A 14,138-nucleotide genomic window follows, 5' to 3' on the forward strand; every position below is an offset into this window, starting at 1 on the left:
CCTCCTGCCCCACTCCCTGGAGCTGTCAATGACCAGGAATTGGAATTTCCCTGGAAATGCGCCTGTGTGTGAAGTTGGAGGGGACCACGGCACTCTCAGCAGAGGGAGAAATTCTGTGATGGAGCCCCACCAGAAGCTTGGCACAGTGCAGGCACCGAGCCTGCAAACTACTGGCCCATGTGGGGCAGCCCTTGGCCCTGTGCAGCTCCCCAGCATCTGTGATTTAGCAGGCAGATGGCACCCTGGTGTGTGTTTGGAAGGAGTGCCCCTTCCCACAGATGGATGCCTCCCCACCAGCGTGCCTTGGGAAGGAGTCAGTCTCTCTGCAGTGCACAACCTGCCCAACCATACATGGCAGCCCTTGTGTGAATGAAGGAATCCACTTCGCCACGTGCATCTGTCACTCTGAACGGCTGTGTCTGCGAGCATGAAAGCCCGCATTTCTCTGTGTGGAATAGAGGCATCCACGATCTATGGGCAGCGGTGCCCTGAGTTCAAAATCTAGCTGTCACACCATCTGATGTATATCAGGTTTTTTTTTTGTTGTTGTTTCTTAACTGTAGTAAAATATATGTAACACAAAATTTACCATTTTAAGTGTACAGGTCAATAGTATTTAATGATGTTGTGTGACTACCATCACTGTCTAGTTCCAGAACATTTTCGTTACCCTCAAGGGAGGCCCTGCCCCCACTGAGCAGTCAGCTCCTCTTCCCAGCTGCCCTCAGCCCCAGGCAACCACTTATCAGCTTCCGTCTGCATGGATGTGACTGTTGTGGACATTTCGTATCAATGTAATCATCGATATGTGACTTTTTGTGTCTGGCTTTTCTCTCTTAAAGTCCTGAGGTTCTTCAGGATGTAGAATGTATCGGTGCTCCATCCCTTTCGTGGCTGAGTATTATTCCACTGAATGGCTAGACCACATTTTGTTTACCGTTTGTCAACTGATGGGCACTTGGCTGGTCTTCCTTCTGGGGCTGTCGTAAACCATGCTGCTAAGGACATTCATGTTTTCAACTCTTTGGGGCAGACTCCTAGGAGTAGAACTCCTGGGTCATGTGGTAACTCTAATTGTGTGTGTGTGTGTGTGTGTGTTGGGCCACGTCCTGCTGCGTGCAGGATCTTAGTTCCCAGGCAGGGACAGAGCCTATGACTCCGGCATTGGGAGCACAGACTGTCAACCAGAGGCCCACCAGGGAAGTCCCTACATGTTTAACTCTGGAGGAGCTGCCGAAGTGCTCTCCAGAGTGTGGGCCACGGCACTTCTCAGATCACAGTGACGCAGCGGGCGGGGGTGTCCAGAAGGGAGTGAGCAGGGGGTGCAGGACAGGGGCCAGAGCAGAGCTCAAAGGGAAGGCTGAGGCCCCACGGGGACGCGGGCGGCGCCTCAGTCTCCCACAGCCCTCTCCGCATCCCAGCCCCCAGCAGCCTTTGATAATGCTGTGGACCCGAGATACACGTGCACTCAATGGGGAGGAACAAAGGGTAAAAATAACAGCGAACAGACATCTATTAAACTAGTCCCACTCACCCACCCTCACTCCCACCTCCTCACGCTGCTTTTATTTCTTCATGGCCTCCTTCATAATTTCTTAGTGTTTCTTCATAACAGTTTTCAACGTGTATCCCATTGATACGTGTCTGTGTACTGGCTTTGTCTCCGTGCCAGAATGCAAGCCCCATAAAGACAGAGGCGGAACCCTGCAGTTCACCCACCACTGTACCCCCAGCCTCAGTGCACACTGCTGCAGGAACCCGCCTGCTGGCCTGCAGACACAGTGGGGCCGTCCCGTCCGTCGGCCCCTCTCATCCTGCGTCCCCTCCAGGGGGCACAGCACCTGCACTAGGCCAGGCGCTGCCCGAAGCCCTCTGACTGCGTGCTCAGTCGCTCAGTGGTGTCCAACTCTTTGCAACCCCACGGACTGCAGCCCGCCAGGCTCTTCTGTCCATGGAATTTTCCAGGCAAGAATACTGGGTGGGTTGCCATGGGTTCGTCCTTCCAACCACCCAATGATAGCCACCCTCACCTCCAGTTTACAGATGGGAAAACTGAGGCACGTGAGGACTTAGGTGTGTCCAGTGTCAGGCACCTGGCAAGTCTGGGAGAGGAACCACTGCTGCTTGGACTTGCCAGCTATGCAAGGAGACACTTCAGAGTTGAAATTGTAAGATTCTGTGTGTGTGTGTGTGTGTGTGTGTGTGTGTGTGTGAGACAGGGGTAAGGGTGGGGTGTGTGTGTGTGTGAGGGTAAGGGTGTGTGTGTGTGAGAGAGAGAGAGGGGTAAGGGTGGGGGTGGGGTAGAGAGAGAAGGGAGACAGAGGCTCAAGACCTAAGACTATCAGACCTAAGTAAAGGAGAAAAGTAAGCCTTGGGGGAGCTGAGGACCATGGGGTCTAAGCCAGCAGTTCTAACTGGGGGACAAATGTGCCCCCAGGGGAACACTTGGCAATGCCTGGAGGCATCCTATGTTGTCACGATGCGGGGGGAGGGGGTGTGTGTGAACGCTGCTGCACCCAGCAGCTGCTGCTAAACACCCCACAGTGCAGGGAGGGGCCCTCAACAAAGTGCACTCCGCCCGCTGTCAGCGGTGCCCGGGCTTCCCTCCCCGCCCGCCTCCTGGTCTATAAACTCAGATTCTCAACTCCGATCTCTCTCTCCTCCCCGTCTCCCCACGCCCCCTGCGCCCCCCTCATTGCCGCCCTTGGCCCCTGTCTCCTCTTGGCCTCTCCCTCTGCCCTCTCGCTCGTCTGCCTCCTTGATTTCTTCTCCCTCCATCCCATCTCTCCTCTGGTTTTTGTCCGTCCCTCTCATTTTTTCACACCCCTGTCCACTTTGCCTTTCTTTCCTCCCCATTCATCACTCTCTGACCCTCTCTGCCCGTGATCGTTGCTGTTCCCCTTCCGTGGCATCGGGGCATTCTTCTGTGGCTCCCCCATCACCGACCATTGCCCCCTGGGCCTGGCCAACCCCGGGCCCACGCACGTCCCCCCCTTTTCCGCCTCCTGGCTCCTGCCCGCCGCTCTCCCCGTCCTTCTATCTTCCCTTGGGCTGCCTTCCTCATCCTTTCCCGCCACCACCTCCACATTTCTGCACCTCTGGCGCCTTTCTTCCGTCCACCGTTCCAGCCTCGGTTCTCCCCCCAGCCTGGCTGCCCCGGCCGAGCTCCTGCGCTCCCCATGCCGGCCCTCCTGCTCCTCGGGACCCTCCTGTTCCTGGCCTCGACTACCGGCCAGGCTGGGGCGCGTCCGTCCAACGCCACGAGCGCCGAGCCCCCGGGTCCGCTGCCCGCCCTGCTGGCGCACCTGCGGCGCCTGACCGGGGCGCTGACGGGCGGCGGGGGCGCAGCGGGCCCGGGGGCCAACGGCACAAGAGCCAGCACCCCGAGCTCGGCGGGCGCTGCCGCGCGGGCGCCCCCTCCGGCTGAGCTGTGCCACGGCTACTACGACGTCATGGGCCAGTACGACGCCACCTTCAACTGCAGCACCGGCTCCTACCGCTTCTGCTGCGGCACCTGCCACTACCGCTTCTGCTGCGAGCACCGCCACATGCGCCTGGCGCAGGCCTCCTGCTCCAACTACGACACGCCGCGCTGGGCCACCACGCCGCCGCCGCTGGCCGGGGGCGCCGGGGGCGCCGGGGGCGCGGGCGGGGGGCCTGGGCCCGGCCAGGCCGGGTGGCTGGAAGGGGGCCGGGCGGGGGGCGCTGGGGGGCGTGGGGGCGAGGGCCCAGGGGGCAGCACAGCCTACGTGGTGTGCGGGGTCATCAGCTTCGCCCTGGCCGTGGGCGTCGGCGCCAAAGTGGCCTTCAGCAAGGCGTCCCGTGCGCCCAGGGCGCACCGGGAGATCAACGTGCCCAGGTGTGTGGACTCTGGGGCCGGGGCGGGGGGCGGGGGGGGCCCTGGGGGCGGGGCTTGGGCAACGGGGGCGGGGCCAGCATGGAGTTTGGGGGGTGGGCCCGCAAGGCCAGAGGCTGAGGCAGCCTCCCGGAGCGCAGAAGCCTTGAGGAGATGGGCGAGGCCTGAGAATACAGGTGACTTAAGTGACAGGCTAGGGAGTGACGAGGTAGGCTCAGGTCTTCATTCAGCAAGTATTTCTTGAGCGCTTTCTGTGAGTCAGGAGCTGGGGGGCACAGCGGTGAACAAGACAAAATCCCTGCACTGACGAGTAAACCTAGTTCTAATCCCAGGTCAGCCGCCTGCGGGCTGTGTGACCCGGGGAAAGTTGCTTAACCTCTCTGTGCCTGTTTCCTGTGTCTGCACAATGGGGCTAATTATCGTTCCCCACCCATTCGGACAGCAACGAAGATTAGCTGGGTTGATTCATGTCCAGTCCTGGCACATGGTAGGCCCTCAATAAATGCTGGCTACCGTCATCATTAAGAGAGTAAGCAAGCAGTGTTAGTTACTCAGACGTGTCCAACTCTTTGGGACCCCATGGACCATAGCCCACCAGGCTCCTCCGTCCATGGGATTCTCCAGGCAAGAACACTGGAGTGGGTTGCCATTTCCTTCTCCAGGGGATCTTCCCCACCCAGGGATCGAGCCTGATCTCCTGCATCGCAGTCAGATTCTTTTTTATCCGAGCCGCCAGGGAAGCCACGCACAGGGGCAATGTACTTTCAGATGCTGATAACTGCTGTGACGAAAAGCAGTGTGACGAGCTGTGGGTGGGAGGGGAGGTGCTGTTCTACATGAAGCGGTCAGGAAAGGCCTCTCTGAGCAGAGACCTGGAGGACAAGAGAGAACCAAGCAGGTATCTATGGGAAGGGCACTCCAGGCAGAGGAAGCCGTAAGTGCAAAGGCCCTGGGGTGGCATGTTGGGAGGACTGTGAGGAGGCCCACGACACTGGGCGCAGTGCGTGAGGAGGAGGTGGACAGAAGCGGGCAGAGGGGGGCTCAGCCTCAGTGTGACGGGGGAGCCCCTGGAGTGTCCTGAGCTCCGTGTGAGTCACCTGACCCCTGGGCTGTGCGTGTGAACTTAGACTGCAAGGGACAAGGGCAGAAATGGGCAGGTCAGGTGGATCCACGGCGAGAGACAGGCTGCTAGCCGCAGAGGTGGTGACAAATGGTTGGGATATATTTTGGAGAGCGAATCCAGGGGTTTACTAACGGTCCTTGAGGAAAGACAAAGAGTCAAGGATGATTCTAAGGTTTTATCGCTATGGAGAAGGCAGCGAAAGAAACAGGAGTAAGGTCCCAGGTTCGGGGTGGGGACAGGGCCACAGAGAGGACGCTGTGGGAAGGACCACACAAGGGGTAGGGTCCAGATGAATTGGAGAAGTGAGTCGGAGGGACCTTGAGGCAGGCGGCGCTCAGACTGACGCTAGCAAGGGGCGTGGTCAAAGGAGAGAAGCCGAGCTGAACTAAGATACCCGCAAAGGTGAGACGGGGAGGAGGCCTGCGCCCTCCCTCTCTCCATCCCTACCCGCAGCCCCCAGGCCACTGACCATCCCTCTGCCCCTTCCAGGGCTCTGGTGGACATTCTGAGACATCAGGCGGGGCCCGGGGCCCGTCCAGACCGGGCACGAAGCAGCTCCCTAACCCCAGGGGTCGGAGGCCCCGACAGCATGCCGCCGAGGACGCCCAAGAACCTCTACAACCCCGTGAAGCCCTCCAATCTCGGTGAGCGAGAGGCGGGGCTGCGGCCGCCCTCGGCCCCGCCTCACCCCCTGTGGCCCCGCCCCCACGGTGGCCCCGCCCCCACGGTGGCCCCGCCCCGGCCTCTGCCTCCCCCAACCTTCCCGGCCGAGCCCTGTTCCGGACGCTGCAGTGAGCCCGCCCCACTCCCTGCCCTTCCGTGGGCACCCTAGGTGGGCACCGCGGGCGCGTCGACGGTTTCTCAAGCCACTGCACCTGAGAAACTCATGTCAGACCACCCAGCAGCCGGTGACACAAAAGGACGCAGGCAGCGACTGAGTTAGAGTGTCTGGAGCCAGACGCCTGGTTAGAATCCTAATTCTACCGCTGTGACCTGGGGCGACCGGCTTCAGTCTCTGGGCCTCATTTTCCTCACCCATAAAATGAGCATCAGAGGAGGGCTCGCCTCACGTCACCGCCGTTCTTACCGGGCGTGGCCAGAGTATCAGCAGAGAGGTCCAGGAGGCTGGGAGAGGCCAGAGGTTCTTGTCTGAAGAAGCGGAGGAGGCGCCCTCAGAAAGAGATCTCGGGGCAGTGGCCAGGGGACGGATGGGAGTTTCTTGTGCAGGGGGAGCTCAGCTTGTGAGGCGCCCAGAGCTGAGGTTGGGGAGAGGGTGGGCAGGCACCTCAGGAAGGGCCCCGAGTGCCAGGCCGAGCTGAGTAGCTCTGTGTCCCGAGGGCAGTGGGGAGCCAGGGAGGAGTTTAGAGCCGGAGAGGAGCAGGGTCTCGAGTGGGCAGGACTATGGAACCCGTGTGCAGGGAAGGAAATGAGAGGAGGCTGGGACACGGGTTGATCTGAGGTCAGGAACGCAGAAAAGGAGACGGCTTGGAATACTAGTGATGAAGAAGAGACATTTGACCTGGATCTGGAGGGATGAGCAGGGAGGAGGTCTTCAGGCAAAGAAGGGGAGGAAGGGGTTCAACATGCGGAGAACAGCGGAACAGCCCGTGCAGAGGCCCTGTGGCAGAACTGAGCTCGACCACTGGGCATCAGAGGGAAGCAGGGCTTGAGGGGAGGGGTGAAAGATGAGACTGGGGGCAGGTCGGAAGGCCTCAGAGGCCGCCCCCAGCTTAGACTGTGTCCCATCGGTGATGGTGAGACCGGCGGAGGGTTTCGAGCAGCAGAGGGTGTGTGTGTGTGTGTGTGTGTGTGTGTGTGTGTATGTGTAGCTCCGCGGAGAGGCTGGTCTTGGAGCTGGGCTCAAGGCTGGTTTCACGATCCAGGAGGGAGAAGGAAGTCAGGGCAAAGATTGCAGAACTGGGGGCCAGGAAGACGCGAGCAGGGAGCCCTCCACATGGCCCAGGACGGGGGCCAGCTGGGCGCCGGCAGCGGCAGTGACGCCCTCCCCTCTTGGTCCCCACAGATAACCTGCACCACAACTACCTGCATCTCAACGTCAACAGCCCCAAACACCACGCTGCCACTCTGGGTACGCACCCGGGGCGGGCAGGGCTCCTTCCCTCCCCCACCTGGCACTGAGTCGGAGCCAGGCACCCTGATAGGGCAGGGGTGAGGCCGTGAGAGCCTGTCCTCACGGACCAGCCGGGTAACCCTGGAGCGGTCCGCGGGAAGCGGCCTGGAGCGCGCCCCTCCTGCTTGGGGCGGGGCACACAGGACGTGCCGGCTGCGCCTCCTGCTCCTTCCCCAGCCAGGAGCTCCCGAGGGGGCTTGGGGGGAGTGAGCAGAGGGAGCTTGGACTGCTGCAGCTTTGAGAGGCTGGAACCCCAAGCTGCTAAAACTCCAAGGGGGCGGGGAACGGAACCGCGGGGTCCGAGGGAGCAGGCCCGGACTGACCCCGGCCGTGCCTTCTGCCCCAGACTGGCCCGGACTGACCCCAGCCGTGCCCTCTGCCCCAGACTGGCGGGCCGTCCCGCCGCCTAGCCCCTCCTTGCGCTACTCCACGCTATCCTGCTCGCGGTCCTTCCACAACCTCTCGCATCTGCCCCCGTCCTACGAGGCCGCCGTGAAATCGGAGCTCAACCGCTACTCCTCTCTCAAGAGGCTCGGTGAGTCCCGGGCGGGGGGGGGTGGGGGGGGTGGGGGGGGGGTTGCTGCTTGGGCGGCGGGGCGGGGGCAGGGCCTGGGTTCAGGACCCTGGACAGTGGCCCGAGCACCTTCTCAAGCTCTCGATTCCCCGCTTAGGGGTTTTTTTCCCTCCAAGTGGGCTTCCAGAAAGACCCAAGGTCATTCTGCATCGCAATGAACTACTTGGGGTGCTTTTCATAAATGCAAATCCATGGTCCTCCCCGCAAGATCTATTGCATTCATCAGGACTTGTGTTTGCAATTAATAGGAACACAATTAAAAAAAAAAAAAAAAAGGCAACTACATTGGCTTGATAAGGCAAATTCTGTGTGCAGCAAGTTCAGGTGTGGCTGAACCCAGGTGCTCAAGAGCTAGCACCAGGATTCCACGTCTCTCAGCTCCACTGAACAGTGGGCTGGCTTCATTTTCAGAAAGAATCTCCCCCTGTGATGGCAAAGACTGCCCTGAGAATCTTCAGGGCAGTTCTTACCAGAAGAGTCTCTCCCAGTGATTGCAGCAAAAATCCCAAGCCTGAACCCCACTGACCAAGAAAAGGTCATGAGCTTGCCCCAGAACCAATCACCATGACTCTGATTGGACATTCCTGGTAGTGGAGGAGGCGTCACACATTTTAAACTGAGATTCACAGTCAGAAAGGGTTTTTATACTGTGTCTCATAAAACCTACGTACACCGGCAATTTTTTAATTACAGCGAAGTTTTGAAACTTGCTATTGTAGACATTTTTAAACATGCTCAAGAGCAGACAAACTGTAAAATGAACCCCTAGGTTCCTATCACCCAGCTTTAACATTTTCTTATTCCCTCCTTCCCCCACCCCATCTTTTGGTGGATTATTTCAAAACAAATCCCAGATATTATATCACTTCAACCACTGATATTTCAATAACACACACAGCTGAAACAAAAATCGTATGAATGGTACTCACCCTTATTCTCTTGATGGGCTTCCCTGGTGGCTCAGACGGTAAAGCGTCTGCCTGCAGTGTGGGAGACCCGGGTTCGATCCCTGGGTTGGGAAGATCCCCTGGAGAAGGAAGTGGCAACCCACTCCAGTACTCTTGCCTGGAAAATTCCATGGATTGAGGAGCCTGGTGGGCTACAGTCCATGGGATCGCAAAGAGCCGGACATGACTGACCAACTTCACTTTTTTCTTATTCTCTTATTGTGGGAAACTTTCTAATAATTTTCTATCCTATTTCATTTTGCAAAATACTGTCTCTACCCACAACACTGACGATACAATCCACGAATGGGTTGAATCGAAAAATACTTTCTATAGGATGAAAGAGAAGTTTCCTCAAAAAGCAAGAGCTGGGTTCTCCACACAAAAGAAAGGATATTCTTAAGCGATTTAAAAAACAAGCCCCCTCATCATCTACGGCCCCATGACCACAAGCTGGGCCTGGGAACATGCATTCTTCTAGCCTGACTGTTCCCACTGGTTAAAACCGTGCCCCTGCCCAGGCTAATTCCCAGGAAGTTCCCGGTGATGTCTGGAATTCTCCGGGGCGGGAGCCCCGTGCGGGGAGAGGCAGAGGGTTGGCCCTGGGAGGTGGGCAGCTTCTGGGCCGGCTGGGGCCCCAGCTCTATGGTTTACCCCTTCTCCCGCAGCCGAGAAGGACCTGGACGAGGCCTACCTGAAGCGCCGGCACCTGGCAGAGGTGCCCCGCGGGACGCTGCCCCTGCACGCGCTGCGGCGACCTGGCACGGGGGGTGGCTACCGCATGGATGCCTGGGGCGGCCCTGAGGAGCTGGGCCTGGCCCCTGCGCCCCACCCGCGGCGCGTCATGTCCCAGGAGCACCTGCTGGGCGACGGGGGCCGGTCGCGCTACGAGTTCACGCTGCCGCGCGCACGCCTCGTGTCCCAGGAACACCTGCTCCTGTCGTCGCCCGAGGCCCTGCGGCAGAGCCGCGAGCACCTCCTGTCACCCCCGCGCAGCCCCGCGCTGCCCCCTGAGCCCGCCGCGCGTGCCAGCTTGGCCGCCTCGCACTCCAACCTGCTGCTGGGACCCGGGGGCCCCCCCACGCCGCTGCACGGCCTGCCACCGCCGCCCGGCCTGCACGCGCACCACCACCACGCCCTGCACGGCTCGCCACAGCCCGCCTGGATGTCAGACACCGGCGGCGGTGGGGGCACGCTGGCCCGCAGGCCGCCCTTCCAGCGCCAGGGCACGCTGGAGCAGCTGCAGTTCATCCCCGGCCATCACCTGCCCCAACACCTCCGCACGGCCAGCAAGAACGAGGTGACTGTCTGAGCGTCCGAGGCCGGGCCGGGGGCTGGGGCGCTGTGGCCTGGGGCCCCCATCCCAGCCTGCACCCCCCGCCACACCCGGCTGGGGGGCCTGGAATCCAGACCTGCGGGGGCCAGGAGGGTTACCTCCAACGACACGGTTTTGGACGAAATCCTCACGAGAGAAAAAGTTTCCTTCTGCAATGTCACAGCAGATAAGATCCTCCTCCTACGTCACAATCTGAGGCAGGGCCTCCTTCCCATGACGTCATCACAGAGGAAGAGGCCTGTGTGTGAGGTCATCAGTAGCAAAAACGTCTGTGTTCATCACAGGGACAAACCCTGCTTCCCATGAGGTCATCGCAGAGGAACAGGCCCACTACAGTCAGCACTGGAGGCCGTGTCTGTGCTCCACGGTGTCATCACGAAGACCTCCCTCCGGTGATGTTGTAAGAGGAACAATGCCTTGTCCCATGACATCATCCCAAGAGACCAGGAGCCCTCCTGTGACATCACTGCGCAGATAAGTCTCACCCTCTGATGTCGTCTCTGGCACCAAAAGGCGTCTGTGGACATCATCGTCACCAGGAAAATATTTCCTTCCAAAGAAGATGCCTCTGTCTATGAAGCCGTGCCTGCAGACAAAGCCATCTTCCCAGGACGAGCCACAGGGGAAAGCGCCTTGCCAGCCACGTCGTCACAAGACACAAGGCCTCCTTTCTAGGACGTCACCACGGGGGCTCACTTCCTTCCTGTGACACCGTCGCCAGAGGAGCTGGCTTGCCCTGTGATGTCATCCCCGGAGACGGGCAGCCCGCTCTGGGGCCCTCTGCGGGGTGAGGTCCTTCTGCACTGCAGCACTGGCTCTGCCTGCGCAGAGACTGCATCCCCATGAGACACATCCACTGCGATTGCCCAGCACCCACAAGGCGGGCCGCCCAGAGCCCGTGGCTAACCTGCGGGCCACCAACGAAGGGCCCGGTCCTGAGATGCTCCCCGGGCGTCATCGCTGGGCGGCTGCCCTGTGGGGAAGCTGCAGCCAGAGGTGACAACCTGCCCCTGGCGCGCCGGAGCTGTGGCGTCACCACCGGAGACACTGCCTGCTCTGGAAGGCCGTTCCTTGTGACAGTGTCACCAGAGTTTCTGCCTTGTCCCACCATGACTTAGCTTGGTTGCTCTCTCCCCTGACCCCGGGGACAAGCCGTGAGGGATTTCCACCAGACCCTCCCCTCAAGTGAGGCTGGGCCGTGGGTCCTCTCCCCGTGCAGGGATGTCACCTCCCGGTGACTCCCGGAGTAGAGCACGCACTCCCAGACTGGCTTCTGCTCCCAAGGAGGCCGCTCCACTGCTCCTGGAGTCCTGGGGACTCTCAGGCAGCCCCATGTCTCTGCCACAGCTACAGACATCATCACCTCCACAAACGAAGTCCTGGCCTCCTGCTGGGGTGGGGGTGGGGTGTGCACCACAAGACTTCCACCACTCATGGCGGCACTGCACCTGGGGTCCCGTGGTAACCATGCCTGATGATGATGTCACTTCCCAGGGTTCCCTATGATCTACGGCATATTCATCTCCCAGGATGCACCACACCTGATGATGTCATCATCCCCCAGAACCCACCATGACCCGTGATGTCATCACCTTCCAGAACCCAGTATGGTGATGGTGACATCATCTACCAGGATCCACTAGGACTGATGATGCCCCAGTTCCCCACATTTGTGCTGTCATCATCTCCCAGGATCCACTCCAACCGTGATGTCTTCATGCCCCAGGATCCACCTTAGCCATGGTGTCATCACCTCCCAGGATCCAATTCAGCCATGATGTCACCAGCCCCCAGCATCCATGAGAGTCGATGGTGTCCCGGGACCCATGACATCCAACATCATCATCTCCCGGGATCCACTTCAACCTTGGTACCGTCATCCACTGGGATCCACCATAACTGTGACATCATCCTCTCCCAGGATCCAGGACACCCAATTATGTCATTTACCAGGATCCACGTCAACCATGGACCATCACCTTCCAAGATCCATCCCCTTGGGAGCCAAGTACTCGGACAGCTATATTTCAGTTGTCTTGTGGGGTCACCTACAGTCGTTCCCTTTAGAGGAACCAGCACAATACATATTCTTTTCCCATTCCCTCAAAGAGAGCGTGGGGTGGGGCTCCCTCTGATGACATCATCCTACTCCAGCCCTTCTTGGTGATGTCACTGCCTTGCTCCTGACTCAGGCTGATGCCTGCCTCAACCCGACCACAGACTTGGCCTTGGTCAGTCCCCCCTCACCCCTGGGTGAGGGCACCAGTCCCTCCAGATAACTGCCCTTCACCCAACCATCTGATCGGTGACAGGGTCAACACAGAGACCTCTTACCATCCCCAGAGGGAGGCCTTCCAGTCCTTGGGTGATGTCACTGCCCCAGTCCCATCCCTGGCACCGCAGGCCATGGGCCTAGGCCAAACTCTCCCTGGAGATGCCCGGGGCCAGGCCAACAGCTGCTGACCTCCCCAGGACCTTCAGTGGTGTCCGCCGCTGCCTTGGCCCCTCGTCCCGGGAGGGCACGGCTGGAGCGCGGCGGGGTAGGCTGCGCTCTGCACCTCCCCAAGAGGGCAGATGAGCACCCTGCTCTCCCCTTGCCCCCTCACCCTCTGGGGAGTCCCCAACACCAAACGCACAATTTGCCCCAAATTCTCTTTGTACATAGCCATGTTTGGGGGGCGGCCATTCCCCCACTCTTAAAGGGCTACACGCCCCCTCTCCCAGCCCCGAGGGCCAGGTTGGGGGGCCTCTTCTCCCTCCTCTGGGCCGCCCCCCCTTCCTCTTCTCTCTCTCCACAAATAGCAGCACCTCAGCTCATCCCTTCTCATCGGGAGCCTGGGGCGGATAATTGGCCCTCAACTCCCACCGTGGTCCCCTGGAGGAGGAAATGGCAACCCCCTCCAGAGCTCTTGCCTGGGAAACCCCATGGATGAGGAGCCTGGAGGGTGATACTCCATGGGGTCTCAAAGAGTCGGACACGCCTGAGCAACTGAGCACACACCACACGGCTCCCACCACACAGGACACTGAGGGGCTACGCCCAGTCTAGCAGGGCCCCAGTGGCAGTTTCTCAGCCCCCTGCTTGCAGCTGCTCCCTGCAAGGGCCTCCACATGCCCAGGGTCCCTACGGCAGACTGTGACTTCCCCCAGAAGGAGCCGGCTTGAGCTCCCCCAGAGCCCCGCCCCTCCACTCACCACCCCCAAGGAGCACTCAGCCTTCTCCAGCCCCCACAGCTGCAGGGTTTGGGGCCTCTCATCTTCTCTTCACCCCCCCCCTTCCCCTCGCTCTTTCCTGGCCTGGATTCCAGGCATCTCGCCCCCCGCCGCCCGCCACGCATCACTCACTCGCAACAGGCTGCCTGACCCTGGGGCCTTGACCTCTTATCTCAAATAAGCCATAGTGGGGAGAGGTCTCGAGGTGGGTGAGGAAGTGGGCCTGTCCTGCCAGACCCCCTTTATGCTTCCAGAGCTGAGACCTCACCATCTGAGTCTCCCCGCTGCCCTGCCGCCTTGTACATCATACAGGCTTGTGCGCACACGTGTGCGTACACACACACACACACACACACACACACACACACACACACACACACACACATTCCAGTGAGGGGACAGTGGAGGGCAGTATGGAGAGAAGATAACCCATTCTGGACCAAAAGACCTTCCGCAGCTCTGCCTGCTTCCTTACCCCTCCCCACCCTACTCCTCCCCCCAGCACCGGACTCTTGCCTCAGCTCCCTGGTGAGGACAGCCAGCCAAGCTCCACTTGGTATTTTCTCTTTTTTTAAATAAACAGATGTTTTCCTGACCCCCAGCCTCAGGTTTACTGTGGGGAAAGGACGGGCTTCCACCTCCGCATGTGCAGGTCACTGGGGAGTCCTGTGGCCGAGGCAGCGTGAGCGTCCAAGTGTCTTTGCGGCTGGGTGGTCAGGAGTCGGGCATGGGGCTGCCCTGCCAGGTGCTTTTAAATCCTTGATTTCTTCCTGCGTGTCTTGACTCTGAGCATGTAAGCATTTGTTTGCAGATTCTATTTGTTTGCACCTCCTCACATCGAAGTTTTTGACTGAATATCATTAAAGTGTGTGTGTGTGTGGGGGGGGGTGTCTGCTGTGTCAGTTTCCCTAGGCCGTGGGAACACAGTACCACACTCGGGGCAGCTTAAACAGAAGCG

At 59.8% G+C, this 14,138-nt stretch overlaps 1 protein-coding gene across 1 annotated transcript; it reads left to right on the forward strand.

The window, feature by feature from the left end:
- Positions 1-3,179: 3,179 nt before the first annotated feature.
- SHISA7 (shisa family member 7) lies at positions 3,180-13,718 on the forward strand. Its single transcript, XM_065920797.1, has 4 exons — positions 3,180-3,859; positions 5,469-5,623; positions 7,496-7,645; positions 9,300-13,718. Exons 1-4 carry the CDS (start codon positions 3,180-3,182, stop codon positions 9,941-9,943), a joined length of 1,629 nt encoding a protein of 542 aa, XP_065776869.1. The 3' UTR covers positions 9,944-13,718.
- Positions 13,719-14,138: the final 420 nt, after the last annotated feature.

Source organism: Muntiacus reevesi, chromosome 2 (assembly GCF_963930625.1).
Source record: "Muntiacus reevesi chromosome 2, mMunRee1.1, whole genome shotgun sequence".
NCBI lineage: Eukaryota > Metazoa > Chordata > Mammalia > Artiodactyla > Cervidae > Muntiacus > Muntiacus reevesi.

Coding starts and splice junctions, on each gene's coding strand:
- SHISA7 (XM_065920797.1), top strand. CDS start 3,180: ATGCCGGCCCTCCTGCTCCTCGGGACCCTCCTGTTCCTGGCCTCGACT. Junction 3,860..5,468: donor CGGGAGATCAACGTGCCCAG/GTGTGTGGACTC, acceptor TGCCCCTTCCAG/GGCTCTGGTGGACATTCTGA. Junction 7,646..9,299: donor CTCCTCTCTCAAGAGGCTCG/GTGAGTCCCGGG, acceptor CTTCTCCCGCAG/CCGAGAAGGACCTGGACGAG.